Raw genomic sequence first — 21922 nt, 5'->3', positions numbered from 1 at the left:
GGGGCTAAAGTATGTGGACAGTTTGGAGTTCGAAAACCGTTCTTACTTTGGAATATGCAGAATAATAGTACCTAACACATTTTGCATGCAGACCCGCTATAGCCTACTTTACCCCAGCTTCTAATGTGCAAATACTCGTATATAGCCCAAATTTGTTTCTAAAGTATTATATTTTCATCATATTTTGTGATATTTTATTAGGATTGAGCGTCAAAGAAACCGGTTCTAATTAGATGAAGCACTTGGGTGAGTGGCGTATAATACACAAGTACCTCCGAATAGTCCAGTAGTTATTGAACTTTAACGCTATGTTTGGACTTGGAAACTGTTTATGTTTATATGTAGATGTATCAAAGGCGGAAAACCAAATCAACAACACTGTCGGTTCTGCGGGTACAGTGTGTGATGGGTAAGAAACTTAATCTCAGGGTCGTGGGTTCGAGTCCCACTCTTGAGGGGTTTTTTTCTGTGCATAAACACAATAGATAAAAAAAAATATATTCCAGAGCTATTGCCAGCGTATAAGGCGTGGGATTGACGTTTCAGTTCTTGATTTTTTTTTTTCTAGAGTAAATAATAAGCTTTTAGTCCGCAGCGAGGATCGATCCCTGGGTCCTGTATTGTCAAGCGGACCATCAATCCACTGCGCTACCGCAGGGTAGAAGTAGCAGATATCAATAATATACGTTTTTGTATGTGTTAAAAGTTGCATTTGTTGAATAAAGTCGATATTAGACTATTTTACGCGTCTAGAAGGAAAGTTCGATTAACGGGTTATTCCTTTTGTTGTTGTTTTTTTTTTTTTGGGGGGGGGAGGATAAAATTTGTCCAACATGCCCGATGCTAGCATACATATTTTTAGCATTAATTATAATTTTCTCTCTTTTTTCAGTATTTGAAGATGCAGGGGCCCTACCGTTCCATGTGAAGTTTTATCAGAGATCTTGCTAACGAAAACTCAGTTGAAAGTGATTCTGATTTGTTCAAAAAATTGTACATTCAAAGAGAGGGAAAGTGAGCTCTCTTTATTGCTCTCAGCTTGTTTTTTATTTTATTTAATTGTTGTTGTTTTTTCAAGAGCAGCAGGTTTTAGTGAGTGTTAAATGTTCGAACGTTGGTGTTATATACAAAAGAGGAAAAAAGAAGAGAACATTGATTAATTTTGCTTTTTGTTTTGATTTTAATGTTCTTCAGCAGTACCCACTGTTTTTTTTTTCTTTTCTTTTTTTTTGGTTCTCGATTTCTTGTGAGTATCTACATTGTTACAATTGGGATTATTTTGGGGAGGGTGGGTTATATTTAAGTTATCTTTAAAATAAACGCTTGAAGGAAAGACATAGTTGTATCTTAAAGCAGAGTGGTAAAATAAATGACAATCGTTTCAACAAAATTAGTTCAAGTCGTTTGAAAATAGGGACTTTATTTACATAGGAAATTTAAAGGCTTTTTTTTTCCAGGAAAAGGGAAAATATATTATTTCTGACTTTTTTTTTTTTTTTCTGGATGTTTTCATTTGTTTTATTATATCTGTTACGTTTTATCTGACATATTTTGATTATGTGCGTGCGCCATCTTGTTTGCTAAGAATATCTGTTTCTCTTTCCTTTTAATACTCGTCTTAATTTATTTTAATATCCTTTGATACTCCTGATATGTTGTATCACCTTTTGATATTATTTAAGTACAGTGAGATAAAAGCTGTTAAACTTCTATTGTGATCATTTCTAAATAACAGACAACAAGAACTAGGTGTAAATTTCAAAGTGGTCCTTCTGTTAATTTTTTTTCAGGGGGAGGGGTACTCTTAAGTTCGGGGGAAGGGATTTCTCATCATAGTTTTACACTCGTTTATCGTCAAATTTCAGAAATATTAATGTAAAGTAAATTTCAAAATCTAAGCACTACAATTTAGCAAAATAAATACATAGAAACCGAATTTAGACCCTGGGGGACATTATGACTCGGGGAGACCTAATTGGCATAGAATTTTACTACCAATTAGTCGAGCCAATGAAAGTCATATATATATATATACATATAGTCATATATATATATATATATATATATATATATATATATATATATATATATATATATATATATATATATTTACTATAATATAATTGTCCATTATAATTATCAACAGACTGTATGGTAGTTGTTTTAATCTGTCATTTTTAAACCTAAAAATCGTAATTGGCTCATCTTGTTTTTTTTTTTTTTTTTTTTTTTTTTTTTTTTTTTTTTTTTTTTACCAAACTTCCCATAGAATTTTACTGCCAATTAGTATAGCCAGTGAAAATTCATATACGCAGTATATAAGTGTACCCTGGAGAGGCTTAATAAAAATACCCAGTCGCCACTTAGTTTAAAGAAGTAGTTGACCACCTCAGCAAAATTCTAGATTTAGATACAAAATGAAGGGTAAATGATTGAGCATTCCAGTATCAGAATGTATTTAAGGCTTAGACTTAATTTGGTCTCTTCTCGTTAGACAGGCCATATAAATTGGTAGCCTCGTTTTTGGCCCTGCTCTTGGGTCACTGAATCACTATGCTAAATAGCCAAAATTTTTCAGGTTTAGTGTTTCTTAGATAGTTTTTTTTTGGGGGCATGTCTTTTTCTTTCGAGGATGACCACCCAACTCTGTTGAGATTAGCTTGCGAATACAATCTTGTAATATTATAGGGGAAGAATTTCACACCCCCTTCCTCTTTGATGAAATTCTTGAAGATTTTTGTAATTCCGCCCATTATTTCATATATATACATATTTATAGCCGTTTTTTTGTGTCTCCAAAGTAAATTTCCGTGTACATGCATATATCCTTCTTATCTTCTCAAAATTCTATTCACTGAACTCCCAATCTTTATTTTAGGATTTGAGTCCCTAGGCATGAATGCAATAACGCAAAATTAGGTTTTAATTTTGTAAATCTGGTGGATAGGCTTTTCATGACTTTTGGAGTATAATAGGAGTTGAAGTAAAGTTTGAAAAAACATTTTTTATCCCAGAATAGGATAGGAATAATTTCAAAGTATCCATAATTCCCCAGCCCTGTTTTTCAAAGCTAATGAAATAGATTTTCCACGATTGGTTAAATTTTTAGGGATGAAGATATATTTTTGGTATATTCAAACAAACTGGTAAAACGGTCTCTCTGCCTTTAAGAACGTCATAGTCTTCGCCCTGTAACGATAGAATGTGTGTTATTCAAGGCCGTATCCAGGAGGGTGGAGGCTAGGGGGTTTAAACCCTCCTCCCCCCGAAATGTTTTTTGACTCGTAAAACATAACAAAATGAATATAAACAAATTTATATGTTTTTTTTAATTTTTACCCCCTCTCCCCCCCCCCCAAAAAAAAAGTACTTTTGTAAACCACACACTCTCCACCGAAAAAAACCTGGATACGGCTCTGGTGCTACTAGAGTCCAATTTTTAATAGAGGCAGTGTAGGTACAAGTTTTAAGTCTCTTGGATGGGTCTCTACAAAGTTCACAAGATATTTTTGTCGTTTATTTCTTTCCTTTTTATGTTTATTCTGTATTGCCTTTCTGAATGATATTTAGTTGTTTTTATTCTACTGACATTACTATTTTGTTGATTGAGCCAAATTGGCAAGTATTAGTTTTTTGAAACGTAAATAGAGTAAATCCGGAAGTACTCAATTGCTTTTAATTGTAAAAATGTTGTGTCAGGATTTTAGTTTATTTTTGTTCTTTTTTTTATCCTGTTTGCAGGATATAAATAAAAGCTTATTAGCAACCGTGTCTTATAATTAAGTGGTTTAGGATATACTTGTCGAAGATGGCCATGTCATTTATACATTGGGAATGCCTGCTTCGAAACTCTACTGCCAGTAAGGATTATTTTTTATTAAAAACCAGCCTACCCGTCGCGTGTTGCTTTGATCTCAAAAGAAAGGAAATTTAAGGAATATCATTCCCTTCTCCGCGTAAGTTCCCCACTGGAAACATCAAATACTAACAAATTTCGCCTTTTTTAGGCTCATAATAAGTGGAAGGCTCTAACTTAGTTCTTCTTTCTACGCCTATATTAAATATGAGCTAAAATTTATATTTTTGGGAGTGACTAATGATAGTTAATTAGGTTGATGATTGATAGTTAATCCGATTATTAAGCCCGTTCTGTAATGTTTTAGCTAAGTTTTCTTTTTGAATAATAAAGAAAGCACGGTATCTCACCTGTTATACATTTTGCCCCTACAAACTCTTTGTCATCATGTATTGGGACCGCCTCTTAATTCGCAAGCTTACATTTCGCAGCCCAAATGGGTCGTATATTATGACTTTGGTATTGTTTTACCGAACCTATTGACCATTAGTCAAATGTTTTTGAAGTTTCGCATGTCTTATGAGGTTTGAAACTATTACCTTAGTGGCCTATCTAAGTTTAATTTATCAATTATATAAACATCTTCTGAAACCCAGTAGAATACATGTGATAAGCAAAACTCAGGAAATACACTATTGGGCCAGTAATTTCAACAGGTCAACGATCGATAGAGAACAGCTGGTGTACTTTTTTTGGCAATCGTATCAACTACATTTTTTTTTTTTGCAGGGAATTCATTTGAATCACCCAGCCCAACAACCAGTAATTTCCTCTTTCAGAAATAAAAAAATAGATAATCCATGCCCCAAACAACTGATTTTGCGACAAGACAAAACCAAAAAGATTCTTAAAACAATTTCTTAGGCAAATTACAATCCCATATGAGGACAAAATTTGAAGCCACTACTTGATTTTCTGATAAAATTAATAAAGAAGATTATTGGACCACAGGGTATAGAGGGAATCATACACAAAGGTCTGACCCTTAGACGGAATTTTTGCTGAACGCTTTCTAGCCCAAACTTAAGATTTTTCTTCCTTTTTTCCTCAGTTTATTCATTCTATTTAGCTAAGTTGGCAATTCCTGACAACCAATCAGTATTGTTACATTTAAAAATGCACCTTGCATTCAAGCAAATGCTGTGTTAGTTTCGTTTCTGCGTCATCAATTAAACTCTGCAGTTATCAAAGCCATAGAATCTTTTAAATGGTATGTCCCAAATAAAAATTGTCTTCAAGACAAATGGTGACATATTTCTTAAAAGATTCAATTTACACTTCGGTTCAAACTACGGTCCAAGAACGATAAGGTTGTAATATGCGATCACAAACTATAAAGCGGCCTTCGATAAATACACGATCTTGGAAGCGATTTTTCTCCCCTAAACTAAAGATTTAGTTTAGGGGAGAATAAATGCGTCCTGTTAAACAGTGCTAAAATGTTGCCGAGGATCTCAAAGATGCAGCTAGACAGCATAATAGTAAAATATTGTACTGGCATGTTGATAAATTGAGAGGAATTAGTCAATCTAGACTTGTCCCAGTTAAAGATAGGAACGGGGCCACAATAACTGATAAGGAAGTAGTTAAAAAGAGGTGGGCAGAACATTTTGAGAATGTGATAAACCGAGATAGAGTTGCAGGAGAGATATAGAGAAAAATGAAAGTTTGTGATACCTTGGATGTGAAGGAAGATTTGTTTTATGAGGAAAAGGATTAAAAAATAATAAGGTTCCAGTGCTGTCAGTGTGGTAAATAAGTTTCTTAAATATGGTGACTCTGAGGTTAGAAATAAGTCACTGAAGATTATGAATATGATTTTTGAAAAAGTGGAAGTACCTAGCGATTTCAGGAAAACTTTATTTAAACCACTGTATAAGAAAGGTGATAAAAGTGAGTGTGGTAATTATTGAGGCACTAGTCTGGTTTCTGTAGGTAGCAAATTACTTAGTAATAGGGCCCGACCCATATGGATTTTCGGGGTCCGACACCGATATATCGGTAGCGTACTGATACGACACCGATATAATTTGCCGATAAATTCCCCTCCGGTAAAAAGAGTACCTAAAGTTTAAACCCCCCATTCTCTGCCCATATCCATACTCATATCTTTCTCCCTGGTCTATCACACACCAAAGAACAGCCTCAATAACTGTGGATTCCAAAAAGTAGGTCGTTTAGAAGGTTTGTTTGATTTTTATTGAAATTGATTATTCAAAACCCAAATTGCAATAGCAGGACTTTGAACTTTAATCATTCACATATTAATGTGATAACTTTAATTTACATTCATATGGTATGGTCTCTTACTAACGAATCCATGCTAGGCACACTGGATACAGGGGTGCAGCTAGAGTTTTAAGTTTGGAGGAGGGATTTAAAGAATGCTTCGACGAAATCGTCTAGTATGCCGACAAATACGGACACACAAGCTAAATTTCCAAGGTAAATTTTCCAAGATGTTGACACGCAGCGGCGACACCTTGGAACTCCTCCCTCCTCGCCTTAAAATACCCCCTTAGCTGCGCCCCTGACTGGATATCTTGGTTTTAATCGATTGAAACTTGGATCTTTCAACCACGCTACTGAACATTTATTTAACATATATGCATGGTTTATTGTATTCTTTTTAGCAGTGATGGTAGATGATGTACGTTCTTGAAGTCACCATACATTTAGAACATTGCTGCACCGGGTTTGTATTGACAACAAATATACTTTGACTCACCTGTGGTGCTCTCTCTACCATGGTCAGACTTAGCTGGTCCCCCCCCCCCCCCAAAAGACTGGACAAGAAAAATCTACTTGAGGAAATCTGGTGCCATCTTTTGGACAAGTTGCGCATAAAAAAATACATAATATATATATATATATATATATATATATATATATATATATATATATATATATATATATATATATATATATATATATATATATATATATATATATATATATATATATATATATATATATATATATATATATATATATATATCGACCGATATATTTTTTTTCTGACAATGACACTGACCCTCAAATCGGCCGGCCCCTACTTAGTAATGTGATTCTTTTTGGACTGAGAGATGTTGTAGACACAGTTATGAGAGAAGAACAGTGCGGTTTTAGGAAGGGTAGAGGATGGGTCGACCAAATTTTCACTCTTAGGTTAATAATTGAGGTTAAGTGCCTGAGTTATAAAACACCTTCCCCAGTTTTATCGATTGTGAGCAAGCATTCGATCCAATTGATAGAAAAGCCTCAGCGAAGGTCCTACCCGTACATGGTATGCCAGATCGATGCATTAAAGTGATTAGTGCTATGTACGAGAATAGCACTGCTGCGGTCAAGGTAGGAAATGAAGTTAGCAGCTGGTTTAGTATTAACTCAGGAGTTAAGCAGGGTTGTGTTCTATCCCCCCCTTATATGGATCATTTTGTTGTACTTGTCTTAAGGAGGACAGGAAAGGTAATGGGAGACCACGGAATCAAATGGGGAGGAAAAACTTTCTTGGACTTAGATTATGCTGATGATTTAAGCAACCTAGATGAAAGTGTGAGCAAAATGAATGAACTTTTAGAGGTTTTGCGCGCTCGGGATGCTAGAATAGGTTTGAAAATTAATTTTAGAAAACTAAGTCACTAAGGCTAGGAATAAGTGAAGATTAAAAGGTGACGTTGAGTAACGAAAAGACTAAAAAAAGTTAAGAAAAAGTTCAGAATATTGGAAGCTCTGGTGGTCAAATATGGCCCTGAAGCATGGCCGCTCCGAAAAGCGGATGAAGATTTACTAGATGTTTTCCAGAGAAATTACCTACAGATTGTTCTGGGGACCCGGCTGACTGACCGTATTTCAAACAGTACCCTGTACGAAAAGTGCTGTTCAATCCCGCTTTCTAGGGCTATAATGAGAGAAAGGATGAGATGGCTAGGTCACGTTCTGCGCATAAAGGATAAGAGATTGTCGAAGATTATCCTTTTTGGCCAACCGTCTAGGGCTAAACGGAAAGCAGGTCGTCCGCGGTTGGGGTGAGAGGATGTCATAAAGAAAGATTTCAAAGAAATGGGAACTTCCTGGGAGGTTGTAAAGAGGGAGGCTTTGAATAGATTGGGATGGAGGAGGAGCATGCGTAGCTGTGCTGGCCTCAGGCGGCATGGTACTGCGGTGAGTTGTCAGTAGTAGTAACGCATATAAGAAACCAATAAAAGACGCATCGACTAGTAAAAGTTGCAAATCCATCATCACCAAAGGCGGCCATGGTCTAAAAGCTGATTGTTAGTCAGAAGCATTAAACCTACCTATTGTTTTCGGTTAATTTGATGGTCTGGAAACACATGTTTATTAGCCTCACAGGCATATCAGATACCAGCATTTGGAGGATGAGCAAGCCAAAAAACGACCGTGATCTAACAGCCAATTATTACCTTCAAGTGTTCCAATTCATGCACATTTTTACTAAAAAAAATTTTTTCCATGTGTACCTTTACCTCACAAGTAAAAGTTGGAATTGATATCTAGTGAAAAGATTAAATTCATGTAGGTGCGTGCACAGAGGAAAACTTTGGGCCCAGTCCCACTCCACCAAACCTTAACATTACTATTCTCGCTAAACTTTCATTCATGTGTTTTTTAGCTTAATCTCCCCCCCCACCAATTAAATTTATGTGTTTCTACGTGACTAAAGGCAATTTAAAATGTGGGTTAAAAAAAAAAAATTGTGATAAGGATTATAATATTTTGAAATGGTACCAAACTGAAGTCACTAATACCTGTATTGTCAAGATTAAAGAAAAAACTTACACATGCTCCCAGATCAGAGCTCATACGCCCAGTGTCTTAGTTTGGGAAAATCAAGAAAGCTTTTTATCAAGTTTGGGAAAATCAAGAAAATCAAGAAAGCCTTGGGAAAATCAAGAAAGCTTGGTTAGAAGCTGAAAATGTCCGTACTATCTTAACTGGTAATATAAAAGTAGAAAACTACAAAGAGGAGATTTAGACTTTTCAAATCCATATCTATTGAGCATTTCCTTTTGCAGTAAAAGATATTTTGAAATACTCCTTGATTATACCCAACATAGCTCGTTTATTCAATATGAAATATATAGACAAAATTTCATAGGAATTAAGTTTTCACAGCATTTCACCATTACACTAAAAAAAAAAAAAAAAAAAAAAAAAAAAAAAAAAAAAAAAAAAAAAAAAACTGACTTGGAATCCTTAAACGAAGAAATAAACTTTGCCAAATTTAAAGGACTTATTTCACCATTTCACAGCATTTCACTAAAAAAAAAAAAAAAAAAAAAAAAAAAAAAAAAAAAAAAAAACAACGACTTGGGCTGAGAATCCTTAAACGAAGAAATAAACTTTGCCAAATTTAAAGGACTTATTTCCCCCAGTCAGAGCTAGAAAAATACTCCAAGTTTACTTTTAGTCTGCAAAACATAGCTATCATTGTTCCACAACAGTTTAAAAGATTATAAATCTTTGAAAATCTAAAAGGTTCTTTGACTGTAATGTCTTTATTTTCATAGAAAAGGAATTGAACACCATACAAATTGTTTTAAGATAGAATACGGAAATCTCCCTCATATATTTGGAGAAGAGGCAAGAATTAGTAAGGAAAAAACTCATTCTTCCATGTCACTTTCACTGCTAGATTCACTTGTTTCATCCAATTTGGCAACACTATCATCAGCAAATGCCATGCTTGACAGATTAATATCTAGCACATTTAAATCAAACTTGAATGGATTACAGCCAGGCTGTTCAATTATTTTTCTCATTCTCTCACTTGAACTCTCTTTTAAGGTTAATTTGGCTTCCTCAATTTCTTTTTCACTTGGTTCAGATAAATTAATTTTTTTGGCAAATACATAATGTTCCCAGGTGTCTATAGATTTAATTTGATCAATATAAGCACTAGAAGAGCTGACAGAACTGTTTATTTCGCTTGTTACTTCCTTAAGGACATTTGAGAAGAAAACACATGTTTCCTTATTCAACCCTTGGGGTATAGCACCAACAGACAAATCAGCGAGATACCTGTAGATGGCACTATAATCAACGCCTTTGCACTCACTCAGCGGAGGGTGACTTTCATATTTAGCAATAAAATCAAGAGCCTGAGATAAAGAAGCTGCATTTGCGTTCCCTGTACCAATGGACAATATTTTTTCCAGCCACAAGGTCATAGGGGCTTTTTCTTCAACTGAATCTTGGATACGAACGCTTTGAACAAGATTAGATCTGCGTTTATACGACCTTATTGACTTAGATTTATGTCTTGCTGGAGCAGTGACAGATAAAAGAGTTCGTTTGACATCCTCGACAGTTCGATTTGGCATCATTTCTACTTCTGTTACTTTTGAAGATCCGTGTTGCTCTAGCAGTTTCAATAGAAGAGATAGTTCCTCCTCCGTCCAAGCAGAGTGACCAGTGTCCCATACACGATACCTTTTATATCTTGAACCGACAACTTCGCTTTTATCCTTATAAAGATCTGGAGGTTTAATCTTTCTCTTGCTGGTGGTAATAGGGAGATTTGTTGGTGCACTTTCCTCATTGACCTCCATTGTTTACTAGCAAGGTACTTTAGGGCTTTCACAACTCCCTAGATATGCTGAGACCTTGAGGGATCTTATATCTGAAAAAAGAAGAATGACATCAGCTTGTTGTTTAATTGTTGATTATTATTGATACTTTTGTTTTCGGAAGGAGGGGGCGGGGTAAGAACCGACATTTCTCTGGGCGCTGAAAACCCTAGCTACGCCTCCGGTCAGTTATTATCATGTTGGCATAGCAAGTGTCCAGCCTTTTATTTACCTGTGCCATCTTGTACTGTTATTTTTTCAAAGATTTTAATTTTGACTCCTAGGAGATGCAACTCGTCTTAGATTCTTTTACCTAATTCTAGATATTTGGGGTGCAGTTAAAACATAGCATTTGACAAAAATAAATTTCTTTAGTGGAGTGACTCATAAAAGTCAATCTTTTATGGAAACACAAACAAAATCAAACAATAGAAAATGGCATTTTGACACCCTGTGTCTCGCATTGTGATGTACCATGGGTGGTTTCTTTCTTTCAAGGATACAGTTTTTGAGTGTTCAATTTATCAGTGTTCAGAATTTTGATTTTTTTTTGTGGAGCGCAAAAAGCACAAATACTCTTTACAAAATCATGTGTAGCTAAATTGTCAACTGATTAGGTTCAATAAAAATTAGAATTATTTTGACCAAATATATGACAAACATAAAAAATAAATAAATAATGTGAGTCTCAACAAAATTTCAAGCAAAGTCAAGTCAGGCAAAAATTCATAAAGATTACAAACTAACTAAAAAAAAGTATATTATGTTCTAATAAAGCAAAATGGATGACTGATAAAATAAAAGCATACAATTCTCGTAATTTAGATGGTTAGTCGATCTTATTTTCTTTGAAAGTATCAACTATCTAAAATATGTACAACCGGGGCCAACCCCCCCCCTTACACTTAAAAAATACAGATTTTTGCAAATTTTTCTTTAGTCAACTCCTATTTTTCAAGTTTACTACAACTTCCTCCTCCTCTACGGAAACGCTTTGAAAATACAATTGGTTATCTTGCTTGAGGTTCTGTATCGATTATTATCACTTTAAATTAGCAATACAGACGACTGATCAGAAGAGCTAAACTATTTACTGTGAGCAAATAAATAAAAGATACCTGAACATATAAAAGTTCTATTCAGTTTTTCTTGTGGTGTAGAATACATCGGAATGAAAAATCTGGGCCCAATCTTTTTATGACGTAGTTTCCCATAGTTTAGTTATAATGTAGTTAGCGTAATTTAGCATAATAAAATTTGTTTTAAAAAACAATTTTTTTTTAACTGAAAGTAAGGAGCAAATTCAAAACTTAAAACAAACAGAAATCATTCTGTATATGAGGGGGGACGCCCCTTCTTCAACCTTTACTCGGTACCTTAAAGGTTTTTACTGCTTTAAACATTCTTCGTATTCCATTTAAATGGCCTTTGTGTTTCAGGAGTAGTTCAAAGAACTGGGCCAAAACTCAAACTTTAGCGTAAAGAGCAAGGGCTGAAGGAGCGGCAGCCCCACTCACACGAGGAATTATTTCTGGTCGTTTTAGATTTAATGTTGCTCCTTACTTTCAGTTGAAAAAACTTAGTCTCATATCTAATTTCAGACCATTTTTCAAATCATGAGAGGAAAAGCACCTCCCCTATCCACTGGTAAATCTCCCCAGGAAAATCCGTCCTTCGCGAAAAATTCCATCCTTTGCTTCAATTTCCTCACCACAGAAAAAAAATCCCCAGACCAATTCCTTTTCGCTGAAAATTCATCCGGAACAATTTCCACTAGAAAATTATCCTTACTTCCACTTGATTTTTTTTTATTTTATCTCTGATCGTTTTTCAAATCCAGCCGGGAATTCCATCCTCCTCTGTGAAAAATTTTACCCTGGAAAGTTCCCATTCGAAAAATGTCCCTGTATTTTGCAATAGCGAATACTATATAAAACAGAGATCAAATTACATAGCTTATAGCCGTTTCCCCCTTGTAAAATTTCCCCTGGAAAGTGTCCTTCCTATGGAAAATTCTACCGGTGGGAAATTTCCCCACAAAGAAAATATCCGTATATTTCCCAATAACAAATGCTGCATGTAAACAATCGGCAAATTGGATAACTTACATCACTCTCCCCATAGACTAGGGGGGTCATGTCATCCCCAGAGTCATAGTTATTGGACCTTTCAACTATGTTAAATCAAATGGCTATCTAAAAATTTTGATCAGATTTCATTGGGGAAAAGCAGGCCTTGGAGAGGGTTAATTACTCTTTAATGTCTTTGGTCACTTTAAAAGGACACTATAACTTTTAGTTTCCATTCAAATGAAACCTTTCCCAATCTTCTAGGACCACTGGTTCAATGCAATCGCCCTGGGTGAAAAAAATAAAAATGAAAAAAAAAACACGTATCCATGATCTATCTTTTGGCAAAAAAAAAGCAAAATTCCTCATTTTTGTAGAGATGCATGAAACCTCTACAATGGGGTTCTCTTATATGTTGAATCTGATGGTGGGATTTTCATTAAGATCGCTTGACTTTTGGGGTGTATCCCCCTTCATTGAAAATCAGACACATTTTGTCAACTTTGAACTTTTTATCAGTAACATTAAAATTGAGGATTTTATGTATCTGGAATCGCGTAAAAAAACAATTCTTTTGATGCATTAGTTATTATAAAGATTGTTTTTAGAGTTTCGGTTACCACTGGGCCCAGTCGGTCCTTACCTACAATTTATTACCGCAAACTATTTGATTTTTCTTTCTCCTGGCCACTTCTACTGTAAGGGTGGTCGTAAAGACTTTGGAGAAGGCTTATTCTAATGGAAATCGACAATTCTAGAGCTCTTTTTTTACAGTCAAAATGATTGGAGAGCAGTCATCCCCCCGCATTCTTCTTTGCTACCCCCCCCCCCCCTCATACCCAAGATATCAATGGGCCTCAAGACACGGAACCCCAAAAAGAACAGAAATTAAAACCAATAATTAAGTCAAACGTTAAACCAACTGAAATTACTGTAAATTTGAGTTAACAGGGTTAACACCCCTAAGCATTTAAAAGGCCAGAGAAAAGAGCATGAGTAACATATTAAATGGAAACTGGCACTAAGTCGAAAAAAATATCCCTACAAGATAAAGGCTTATTGGAATTCGGAAATTGGATAGCAAGTGAAACTTGGAGCGAAATTCCGAAGTTCTGAAGATGTTAATGACAAAGTTTTACGGCTCCATGGACTCCTAACTAAACACTACATTGGATCATTCCCGAAAAAAAAGACCAAAAAGTGTTCCACTGACAAACCGCTCTAAACGAGCCTCCTTTAAAAACAACGAACGACCTAAACCGCCACCTTAGTTCGATTTCCCAACGTGTCACGCACCCCTGCTGCCACCTACAACTTTTTTTTACATAATTTATTCAAGGATTATCGATCGAGTCTAATGGGGGTCAAGGTCAATCGATCTGTTGTTGTTTGGCCACGTGCGAATGACACGAGGGGTGATTTACATAATCGATGGGGGACATAATTTATTAAAGGATTATCGATCGAGTCTAATGTGGGTGTGTCAAGGTCAATCGATCTGTTGTTGTTTGGCCACGTGCGAATGACATGAGGGATGATTTACATAATCGATGGGAGAATTATTGATTCACGAGCGTGGGGATGACGGGACATAATTTATTCAAGGATTATCGATCGAGTCTAATGTGGGTGTGTCAAGGTCAATCGATCTGTTGTTGTTTGGCCACGTGCGAATGACATGAGGGTGATTTACATAATCGATGGGGGAATTATTGATTCACGAGCGTGAGGAATTATGAAACAATATGGTCATAGAGTCCCTAGGGGGAAAGATTACGTAATCGCTCAATGACCTCTTTTTCCAAGATCGATTTATTTTTTGTTTCTATGTGTAATAACTCGGGGGCGAAGGTTGCACATGCGCATTGAATTCTAACGGGAACATTGTTATTGATCTAGGACTCGAGGGGGAAGTGGATTTCCGAAAATTTGATTGCATAATCGAATGGGAACTTTATTGATCCGATAACAGAAAACAGTTAGATCATGTGTTTCCTTCACAGCCAATCAGCGAGTCGGATACATCTTCCCTCTCAGCCAATCAGAGACGTGCTTACATATTAGCGGCGGTGGGAATATAAGGAACGGGTTTTTTTTATATAGTTTTATTAGTCTGTGAATAGAATTCAAAGGAGTGAGAAGAACAGTTTTGACTTTACTCATTTTGGATATATATTTGTGTTGCCGATGGCGATGTGTGGAATGTTTGCCCTATTAGAAGTTGATAGTGGAGTTGATGATAATAGTACAAGAGCACCAAACATTGCGGTGGAAATCACGAAAGGATCACGACTTTGTCTGGAATGGGATGCAGTATATGTAAGATATGTGATATCCTTGAGCAAATTTAAAATGGAGGATCAATTATGTTTCGCCACTAAAGTTGATATAGCAAATGTGAATAGACTTCAATGTGCTTTAAGTGCATTGGTGAAACATATTTAAGACAATAAACAGTATCGATAATTGTACATGCTATGTATTATTGATGTTGTTGTTGTTGTTGTAATTATTCAATAAAATTGTTTCGAAATCGAAAATGTTCTCTTTCTTTTCTGGTTAGAGCTAACGAATCAGGGTATGAGGGGTGATTTACATAATCGATGGGAGAATTATTGATTCACGAGCGTGGGGATGACGGGACATAATTTATTCAAGGATTATCGATCGAGTCTATTCGAGTGGGTGTGTCAAGGTCAATCGATCTGTTGTTGTTTGGCCACGTGCGAATGACATGAGGGTGATTTACATAATCGATGGGTGAATTATTGATTCACGAGCGTGGGGAATTATGAAACAATATGGTCATAGAGTCCATAGGGAGAAAGATTACGTAATCGCTCAATGACCTCTTTTTTCCAAGGTCGAGTTATTTGATGTTTTTCTCGGCGAGCCTCCCCTGAGAACATGATTTACATAATCGCTCGGGGAAATTATTGATCCACGAAGGGGAAATTAATAAACAAAAATGGCTTCCGTGTTATTTTGATAGCAAGTCAGGAGAAATTGATTTACATACTCTTTCGTTGAACTTATTGATTCACGAAGGGGAAATTAAGAAACAAACATGTCTTCATTGTTGTTTGGCTAGCCTGTCCTGAGAACTTTATTTACATAATCTCTAGGGGTAATTATTGATTCACGAAGGGGGGAATTAAGAAACATTAAGGTTTCTTCAATCTGTAGGCCTGAGGGAGTTATTTATTATTGATGTTTTGGACAAGTGCATGCGAGGGGTGAATGTCATGGTGTCCTGGAATAGGAAACAGTTAGATCACATGTGTCCTTCTCAGCCAATCATCGAGTCGGATACATCCTCCTTCTCAGCCAATCAGAGACATGCTTACATATGATTTCCCCGTTACATAACAATTCACTCTTGAGATTTCGTATATAACGGGCATGCAATGTGATTAAATTATCAGAAAGTTCCAGAACACAGTTCAAACAACTAGAATGGATACTATTGATGAAGTTGAAGCCTTGGCAACTACAATTTACCATGTAAGTTCTTTTTTATTTTCAAAATTGTTTTCCGTGGTCACCCTCTACCCTCTTCGGGTAACCCCCCCCCTATACAAACGCCACTATATGATGTTCATACTCGATAAAAGGCGTAAAATACGCTCTTTTTTCGTTACGTAAACCACATCCTTCCTTCCCCCTCTGTTTACGACCACAATTCTGTTTTTGATAAATTCCGTATCTTATCTAAAAGCAACTGTCAACTTTCTGTCATTCCCTTAATATACTGTCCGCTATGGCTTGACTTACAGATTTCTCGCAACGATTTAATTATCTGATAATTACTGACACCCCTTTAAAGTACATCCGGCTTTGATAAATATACAAGAATTTGGATAGCGGCTTAACCAAAGGTTTCTCTTTAATAAAAAGATACATTGCTTTATTATGCGTAAATTGAATAGCAATTTTACCATATCTTTCGATGTGGGGGGAGGGGATATTTTACCATGTCTTTTCTCAGGGATATTTTCCGTGGGGGTATTTTCCGTGGGCTGTTTTTCTGTGGTGTGTGATAAATATACAAACTAGACCGGCCTTTGAACGGCTCTGTGAGCCTTAATTCTTCTTTCTCAGATTCAAAAGGATGCGATATCTTTCGGTGGTGGGGGGAGGGGATATTTTTCCATGTCTTTTTTCTCAGGGATATTTTCCGTGGGGGTTATTTTCCGTGGTCTGTTTTTGTGGGGGTGTGATAAATATACAAACTAGGCCGGCCTTTGACCGGATCAGTGAGCCGTACTTCTCAGATTCAAAAGGATGCGAAATCTTTAGGTGGGGGGAGGAGGTATATTTCCAAGACTTTTCTCAGGGTTATTTTCCGTGGGGGTTATTTTCCATGGACTGTTTTTTTCTGGGGGTGTGATAAATATACAAACTAGGCCGGCCTTTGAACGGCTCAGTGAGCCGTAATTCTCAGATACAAAAAAGGATCGAAATAGTAAATTTAAAGAATTTTTTTTTCTTTTTGCTTTATTAGTTATAAACTAAACAAATTGCATGGATGAGGGTGATAACTTTCTTTCTGTAAAAAAGGGGGGCAAATTATTTAGATACTAACTTTTTCTCTTCTTTTTAAGGACAATTGTGAAGAATGCATACCCCCTCCACCCAAGAAAGCAAAAGTGGACGAGGCAGCCACCATACAGTCCGGTCGAAAACCGAAAAGAGAATGGATGGCTTCTCTTAATATAGAGAACCCAACCATCTCATTTATGCAAGATCATGAAAGGTACGACACAGTCGCACAGGAACAGAGCGACGTCGGTCCGTACACCCTGCAACACTCGCTACCCGTACCATCCGGCACACACGTGCAATCGAGATATCAAAATGTAAGCGTTATTACCTTTAGCTATAGAAATATCTATCAATTTCATCCAATTTTTATAGGCCTTTTTCCACATGCAACATTTTCGAACACTGTGTAAGAGTATATCTCAGTGGGAATATTGAATGATTTTTTCTCTCCAAAGGAAATATAATGTTCCCCCTTTTGAATCACGTCAAGTGCATGCATTCGCCCTTTTGATAAATTATATTATTGAATACAAAAAAAGGCAATATATTATGGTCATAGCAGGTTTTGATAATATCTATTAGTATATAAGCGAAGGGTTCGCCGTGCCTATACAAATAGTACAAAAAAAAAAAATTTAAAAAATAAGTATGTTTGTAAAATTAGATTAGATGGCTCTAATTTAAAAAAAAGGTTTTTTTTTTCCCCAGAGAATATAAAAGAGTATTAATATTAAATTTTAATTTTATTAATTTTTTTAAAAAAATAAAAAACTAATATTTAGTTTTTTAACACTTTTGCTAAATTATATTAGTGAATACAAAAAAAAAAAGGCACTATATTCTGTTCATAGTAGGTTTAGATAGGTTATATTGCGATATAATCTAATGGTTCACATTGCCTCTTCTAATATTACAAAAAAAAAACTTTATATATTAATTTGTTTTGTACAATTACAGTATATGGCTATCCTGTTCAAATCATGTTTTTTTTTCCCACAGAGCATATGAAGAGTATTAATATGAAATTTTATTTGGATTAATTGTTTTAACAAAATCAAAACCTACTATGTCATGCTATGTTTTAGATTTTAAATATCTTATACTCCGCTACGCTATGTCGGGGGTCCGGGGGGTGCGGGGAGGGCAAGGTTAGGGAAGTGTCGGAGGATGCGCCACGGGTCAGGAAAGCGGTGGGGGAAGTGCCACGGGTCCGGGAAGCGCCACGGGTCAGGGAAGCGTCACAGGATGCACCACGGGCCCCGAGAAGCGCCACGGGTGGTCCGGGAGATTGACACAGAATATATTGGTCTGAAATATTCCGCAACTGGAATTATATTCTAAGCAGCTTTCTTACTCCTAGACAATCAACGACGTGAAATTCATTGCTATAAATGGAACATCAGATACAATATGTATAAGTACGAGAAAAACAGATGGAGTCCAACACTAAATTTTATAAATCGAAATGGCTTTTACGTTAAAACCATACGACCACATAATGAAAATTTCTATGAAATAAAACATGTACAAGAGGAAATTCAGTAAATATGCAGTTTTTTCTGTGTGCAAGCTGTTTATGTTAAGGGAAACGTGCCAAATGATAAACTCTTACTAGAAAAATGTGATAAAAACATAGCATTATTCAATTTAGAAGACTTCAAATGTGAGAAATACCTGCATTCAGTCCATGGTCCAGAAGATGAAGTTAGATATTTCGCTAAATGGATACCGGAAAAGATACCTGACATGGAAAAATGCATCAGATATCCAAAGTCCTAAACTTGCTCCTCCTCATATCAAATGGATTAAGCTTTTTTTTTTTAAATATGTCATTATTTTTTTCAAATGTTTTAAATATGTTTAAGCAATAAATATCTTAAGCCTCAACCGTTTTTATTCTTCAGAATAGTCCATCACCATGAAAATTATACTTTCAGATTCAACATGTCAGTGAACACACTTTCAAGTTCAGCATGTTGGAGAACCCTAAATAGTCATCCATAAAAAGGTAAGTTAACTCTAAAAGGTTAAAGAATTTTTCTGAAATTATCTTAAGCCTGAGACGTTTTTATTATTTATAATAGTCCATCGCCACGAAAATTATACCTTCAGATTCAACATGCCAGGGAACACACTTTCAAGTTCAGCATGTTGGAGAACCCTAAATAGTCATCCATAAAATGGTAAGTTAACGCTAAAAGGTCAAAGAATTTTTCTGAAATTATCAAGCCTCAACCGTTTTTTATTCTTTAGAATAGTCCATCGCCACGAAAATTAGACATTCAAATTCAACATGTCAGGGAACACACTTTCAAGTTCAACATGTTGGAGAACCCTAAATAGTCATCCATAGAAAGGTAAGTTAACCCTAAAAGGTTAAAGAATTTTTCTGAAATTACACTTTCAGATCCAGTATGTCAGGGGACACACTTTCAGGTTCAGCATGTAGGAGAACCCTAAATGCACATCCCTAAAAAGGTAAGTTACCCCTAAATAGTTAAAGAATTTCTCTATTTATGCAGAGTTTCAACTAGCTATGGCTAAGTTTGCTAAAGACAAACTATTTTCTTGCGAAAACACAAAATCAGAAAAAATTTTCAATGTTCCTTTAGTACCTACGCAATTAGACTAAAAATGAAGATATTTATGCAGAGTTTCAACTAGCTATGACTAAGTTTGCTAAAGACAAGCTATTTTCTAGCGAAAACACACAAAATCAGAAAAAAATGTTAAATGTTCCTTTAGTACCTACGCAATTAGACTAAAAATGAAGATATTTATGCAGAGTTTCAACTAGCTATGGATAATTTTGTTAAAGACAAACTATTTTCTAGCGAAAACACGCAAAATCATAAAAAATGTTAAATGTTCCTTGAGCACCTACACAATTAGACTAAAAATTAAGAAATTTATTTAGAGTTTCAACTATCTATGGCTAATTTTTTTAAAGACAAACTATATTAGAGAGAAAACACAAAAAATAAGAAAAAAAATGTTAAATGTTCCGGTAGTACCTACTCTCTTTGGCTTAAATGAATATATTTTTTCAGAGTTTCAACTAGCTATGGATAAGTTTGATAATGACGAGCAATTTTCTTGCGAAAACACACAAACTCAGAAAAAATGTTCAATGTTACTTTAGTACCTACGCAATTAGGCTAAAAATGAAGATATTTATTCAGAGTTTCAACTAGCTATGGCTAAGTTTGCTAAAGACAAGCTATTTTCTTGCGAAAACACACAAAATCAGAAAAAAAATGTTCAATGTTCCTTTAGTACCTACGCAATTAGACTGAAATGAAGACATTTATGCAGAGTTTCAACTAGCTATGGATAATTTTGCTAAATACATTATATTATATTGTTAAAACAAACAAACTAATAAAAAATATTCACTGTTAATTGATTAAATACGCTTTGAGTCTAAAATGTATTTATCTATGCAGAATTTCAACCATCTATTGCTAATTTTGATAAATAAATTATATATCCTTTTTAAAACCAACAAAATAAGAAAAAATGATCAAATTTAAATAATTACAAACACAATTAGACTAAAAAAGAAGATATTTATGAAGAGTTTCAACTAGCTATGGCTAAGTTTGCTAAAGACAAGCTATTTTCTTATGAAAACACACAAAATCAGAAAAAATGTTCAATGTTCCTTTAGTACCTACACAATTAGACTAAAAATGAAGATATTTATGCAGAGTTTCAACTAGCTATGGCTAAGTTTGATAAAGACAAGCTATTTTATTATGAAAACACACAAAATCAGAAAAAAATGATCATTGTTCCTTTAGTACCTACACAATTAGACTAAAAATGAAGATATCTATGCAGAGTTTCAACTAGCTATGGCTAAGATTGCTAAAGACAAGCTATTTTCTTGCGAAAACCCACAAACTCAGAAAAAATGTTCAATGTTCCTTTAGTACCTACTCAAATAGACTAAAAATGAAGATATTTATGCAGAGTTTCAACTAGCTATGGCTATGTTTGATAAAGACAAGCTGTTTTCTTGCGAAAACCCACAAAATCAGAAAAATGTTCAATGTTCCTTTAGTACCTACGCAATTAGACTAAAAATGAAGATATTTATACAGAGTTTCAACTAGCTATGGCTAAGTTTGCTAAAGACAAGCTATTTTCGTGCGAAAACACACAAAATCAAAAAATGTTCAATATTGCTTTAGTACCTACGCAATTAGACTAAAAATGAAGATATTTATACAGAGTTTCAACTAGCTATGACTAAGTTTGCTAAAGACAAGCTATTTTCTTTCGAAAACACACAAAATCAGAAAAAATTTTCAATGTTCCTTTAGTACCTACGCAATTAGACTAAAAATTAAGATATGTATGCAGAGTTTCATCTATCTTTGGCTAAGTTTGCTAAAGACAACCTATTTTCTTGCGAAAACACACAAAATCAGAAAAAAATGTTCAATGTTCCTTTAGTACCCTCACAATTAGACTAAAAATGAAGATATTTATGCAGAGTTACAACTAGCTATGGCTAAGTTTGCTAAAGACAAGCTATTTTCTTGCGAAAACACACAAAATCAGAAAAAATGTTCAATGTTCCTTTAGTACCTACACAATTAGTCTAAAAATGAGGTTATTTATGCAGAGTTTCAACTAGCTATGGCTAAGTTTGCTAAAGACAAGCTATTTTCGTGCGAAAACACACAAAATCAGAAAAAATGTTCAATGTTCCTTTAGTACCTACACAATTAGGCTAAAAATGAGGTTATTTATGCAGAGTTTCAACTAGCTATGGCTAAGTTTGTTAAAGACAAGCTATTTTCTTGCGAAAACCCACAAAATCAGAAAAATGTTCAATGTTCCTTTATTACCTA

The 21922-nt window shown here is 35.0% G+C and overlaps 2 protein-coding genes across 7 annotated transcripts in view; one reads left to right on the top strand and one right to left on the bottom strand.

Annotated features, from left to right (window-relative positions):
* The window catches only part of LOC148947052 (leucine-rich repeat protein soc-2 homolog), a 75355-nt gene extending 73162 nt beyond the window's left edge, over positions 1 to 2193 (top strand). For 3 of the 4 annotated variants that reach the window (XM_089097242.1, XM_089097240.1, XM_089097239.1), the window contains exon 13: positions 893 to 2193. In XM_089097242.1, the coding sequence (XP_088953368.1) occupies positions 893 to 928 (36 nt within the window). In that variant the 3' untranslated portion in view covers positions 929 to 2193. The remainder of the gene's footprint in view (positions 1 to 892) is intronic. The other variant, XM_089097241.1, reaches the window with a different exon arrangement.
* A 7138-nt stretch (positions 2194 to 9331) lies between these two features.
* LOC148947049 (uncharacterized) overlaps positions 9332 to 21922 on the bottom strand; it is a 136087-nt gene continuing 123496 nt past the window's right edge. For 2 of the 3 annotated variants that reach the window (XM_089096838.1, XM_089096839.1), the window contains exon 2: positions 9332 to 10499. In XM_089096838.1, coding sequence (XP_088952964.1) covers positions 9484 to 10428 — 945 coding nt within the window. In that variant the 5' untranslated portion in view covers positions 10429 to 10499 and the 3' untranslated portion in view covers positions 9332 to 9483. The remainder of the gene's footprint in view (positions 10500 to 21922) is intronic. The other variant, XM_089096837.1, reaches the window with a different exon arrangement.

Source organism: Artemia sp. Qi Xiang Cuo, chromosome 11 (genome assembly GCF_049724085.1).
Source record: "Artemia sp. Qi Xiang Cuo chromosome 11, ASM4972408v1, whole genome shotgun sequence".
Classification (NCBI taxonomy): Eukaryota; Metazoa; Arthropoda; class Branchiopoda; order Anostraca; family Artemiidae; genus Artemia; species Artemia sp. Qi Xiang Cuo.
The sequence above is the reverse complement of the archived record's forward strand: the minus strand, read 5'-3'. Positions and strand labels throughout refer to the sequence as shown.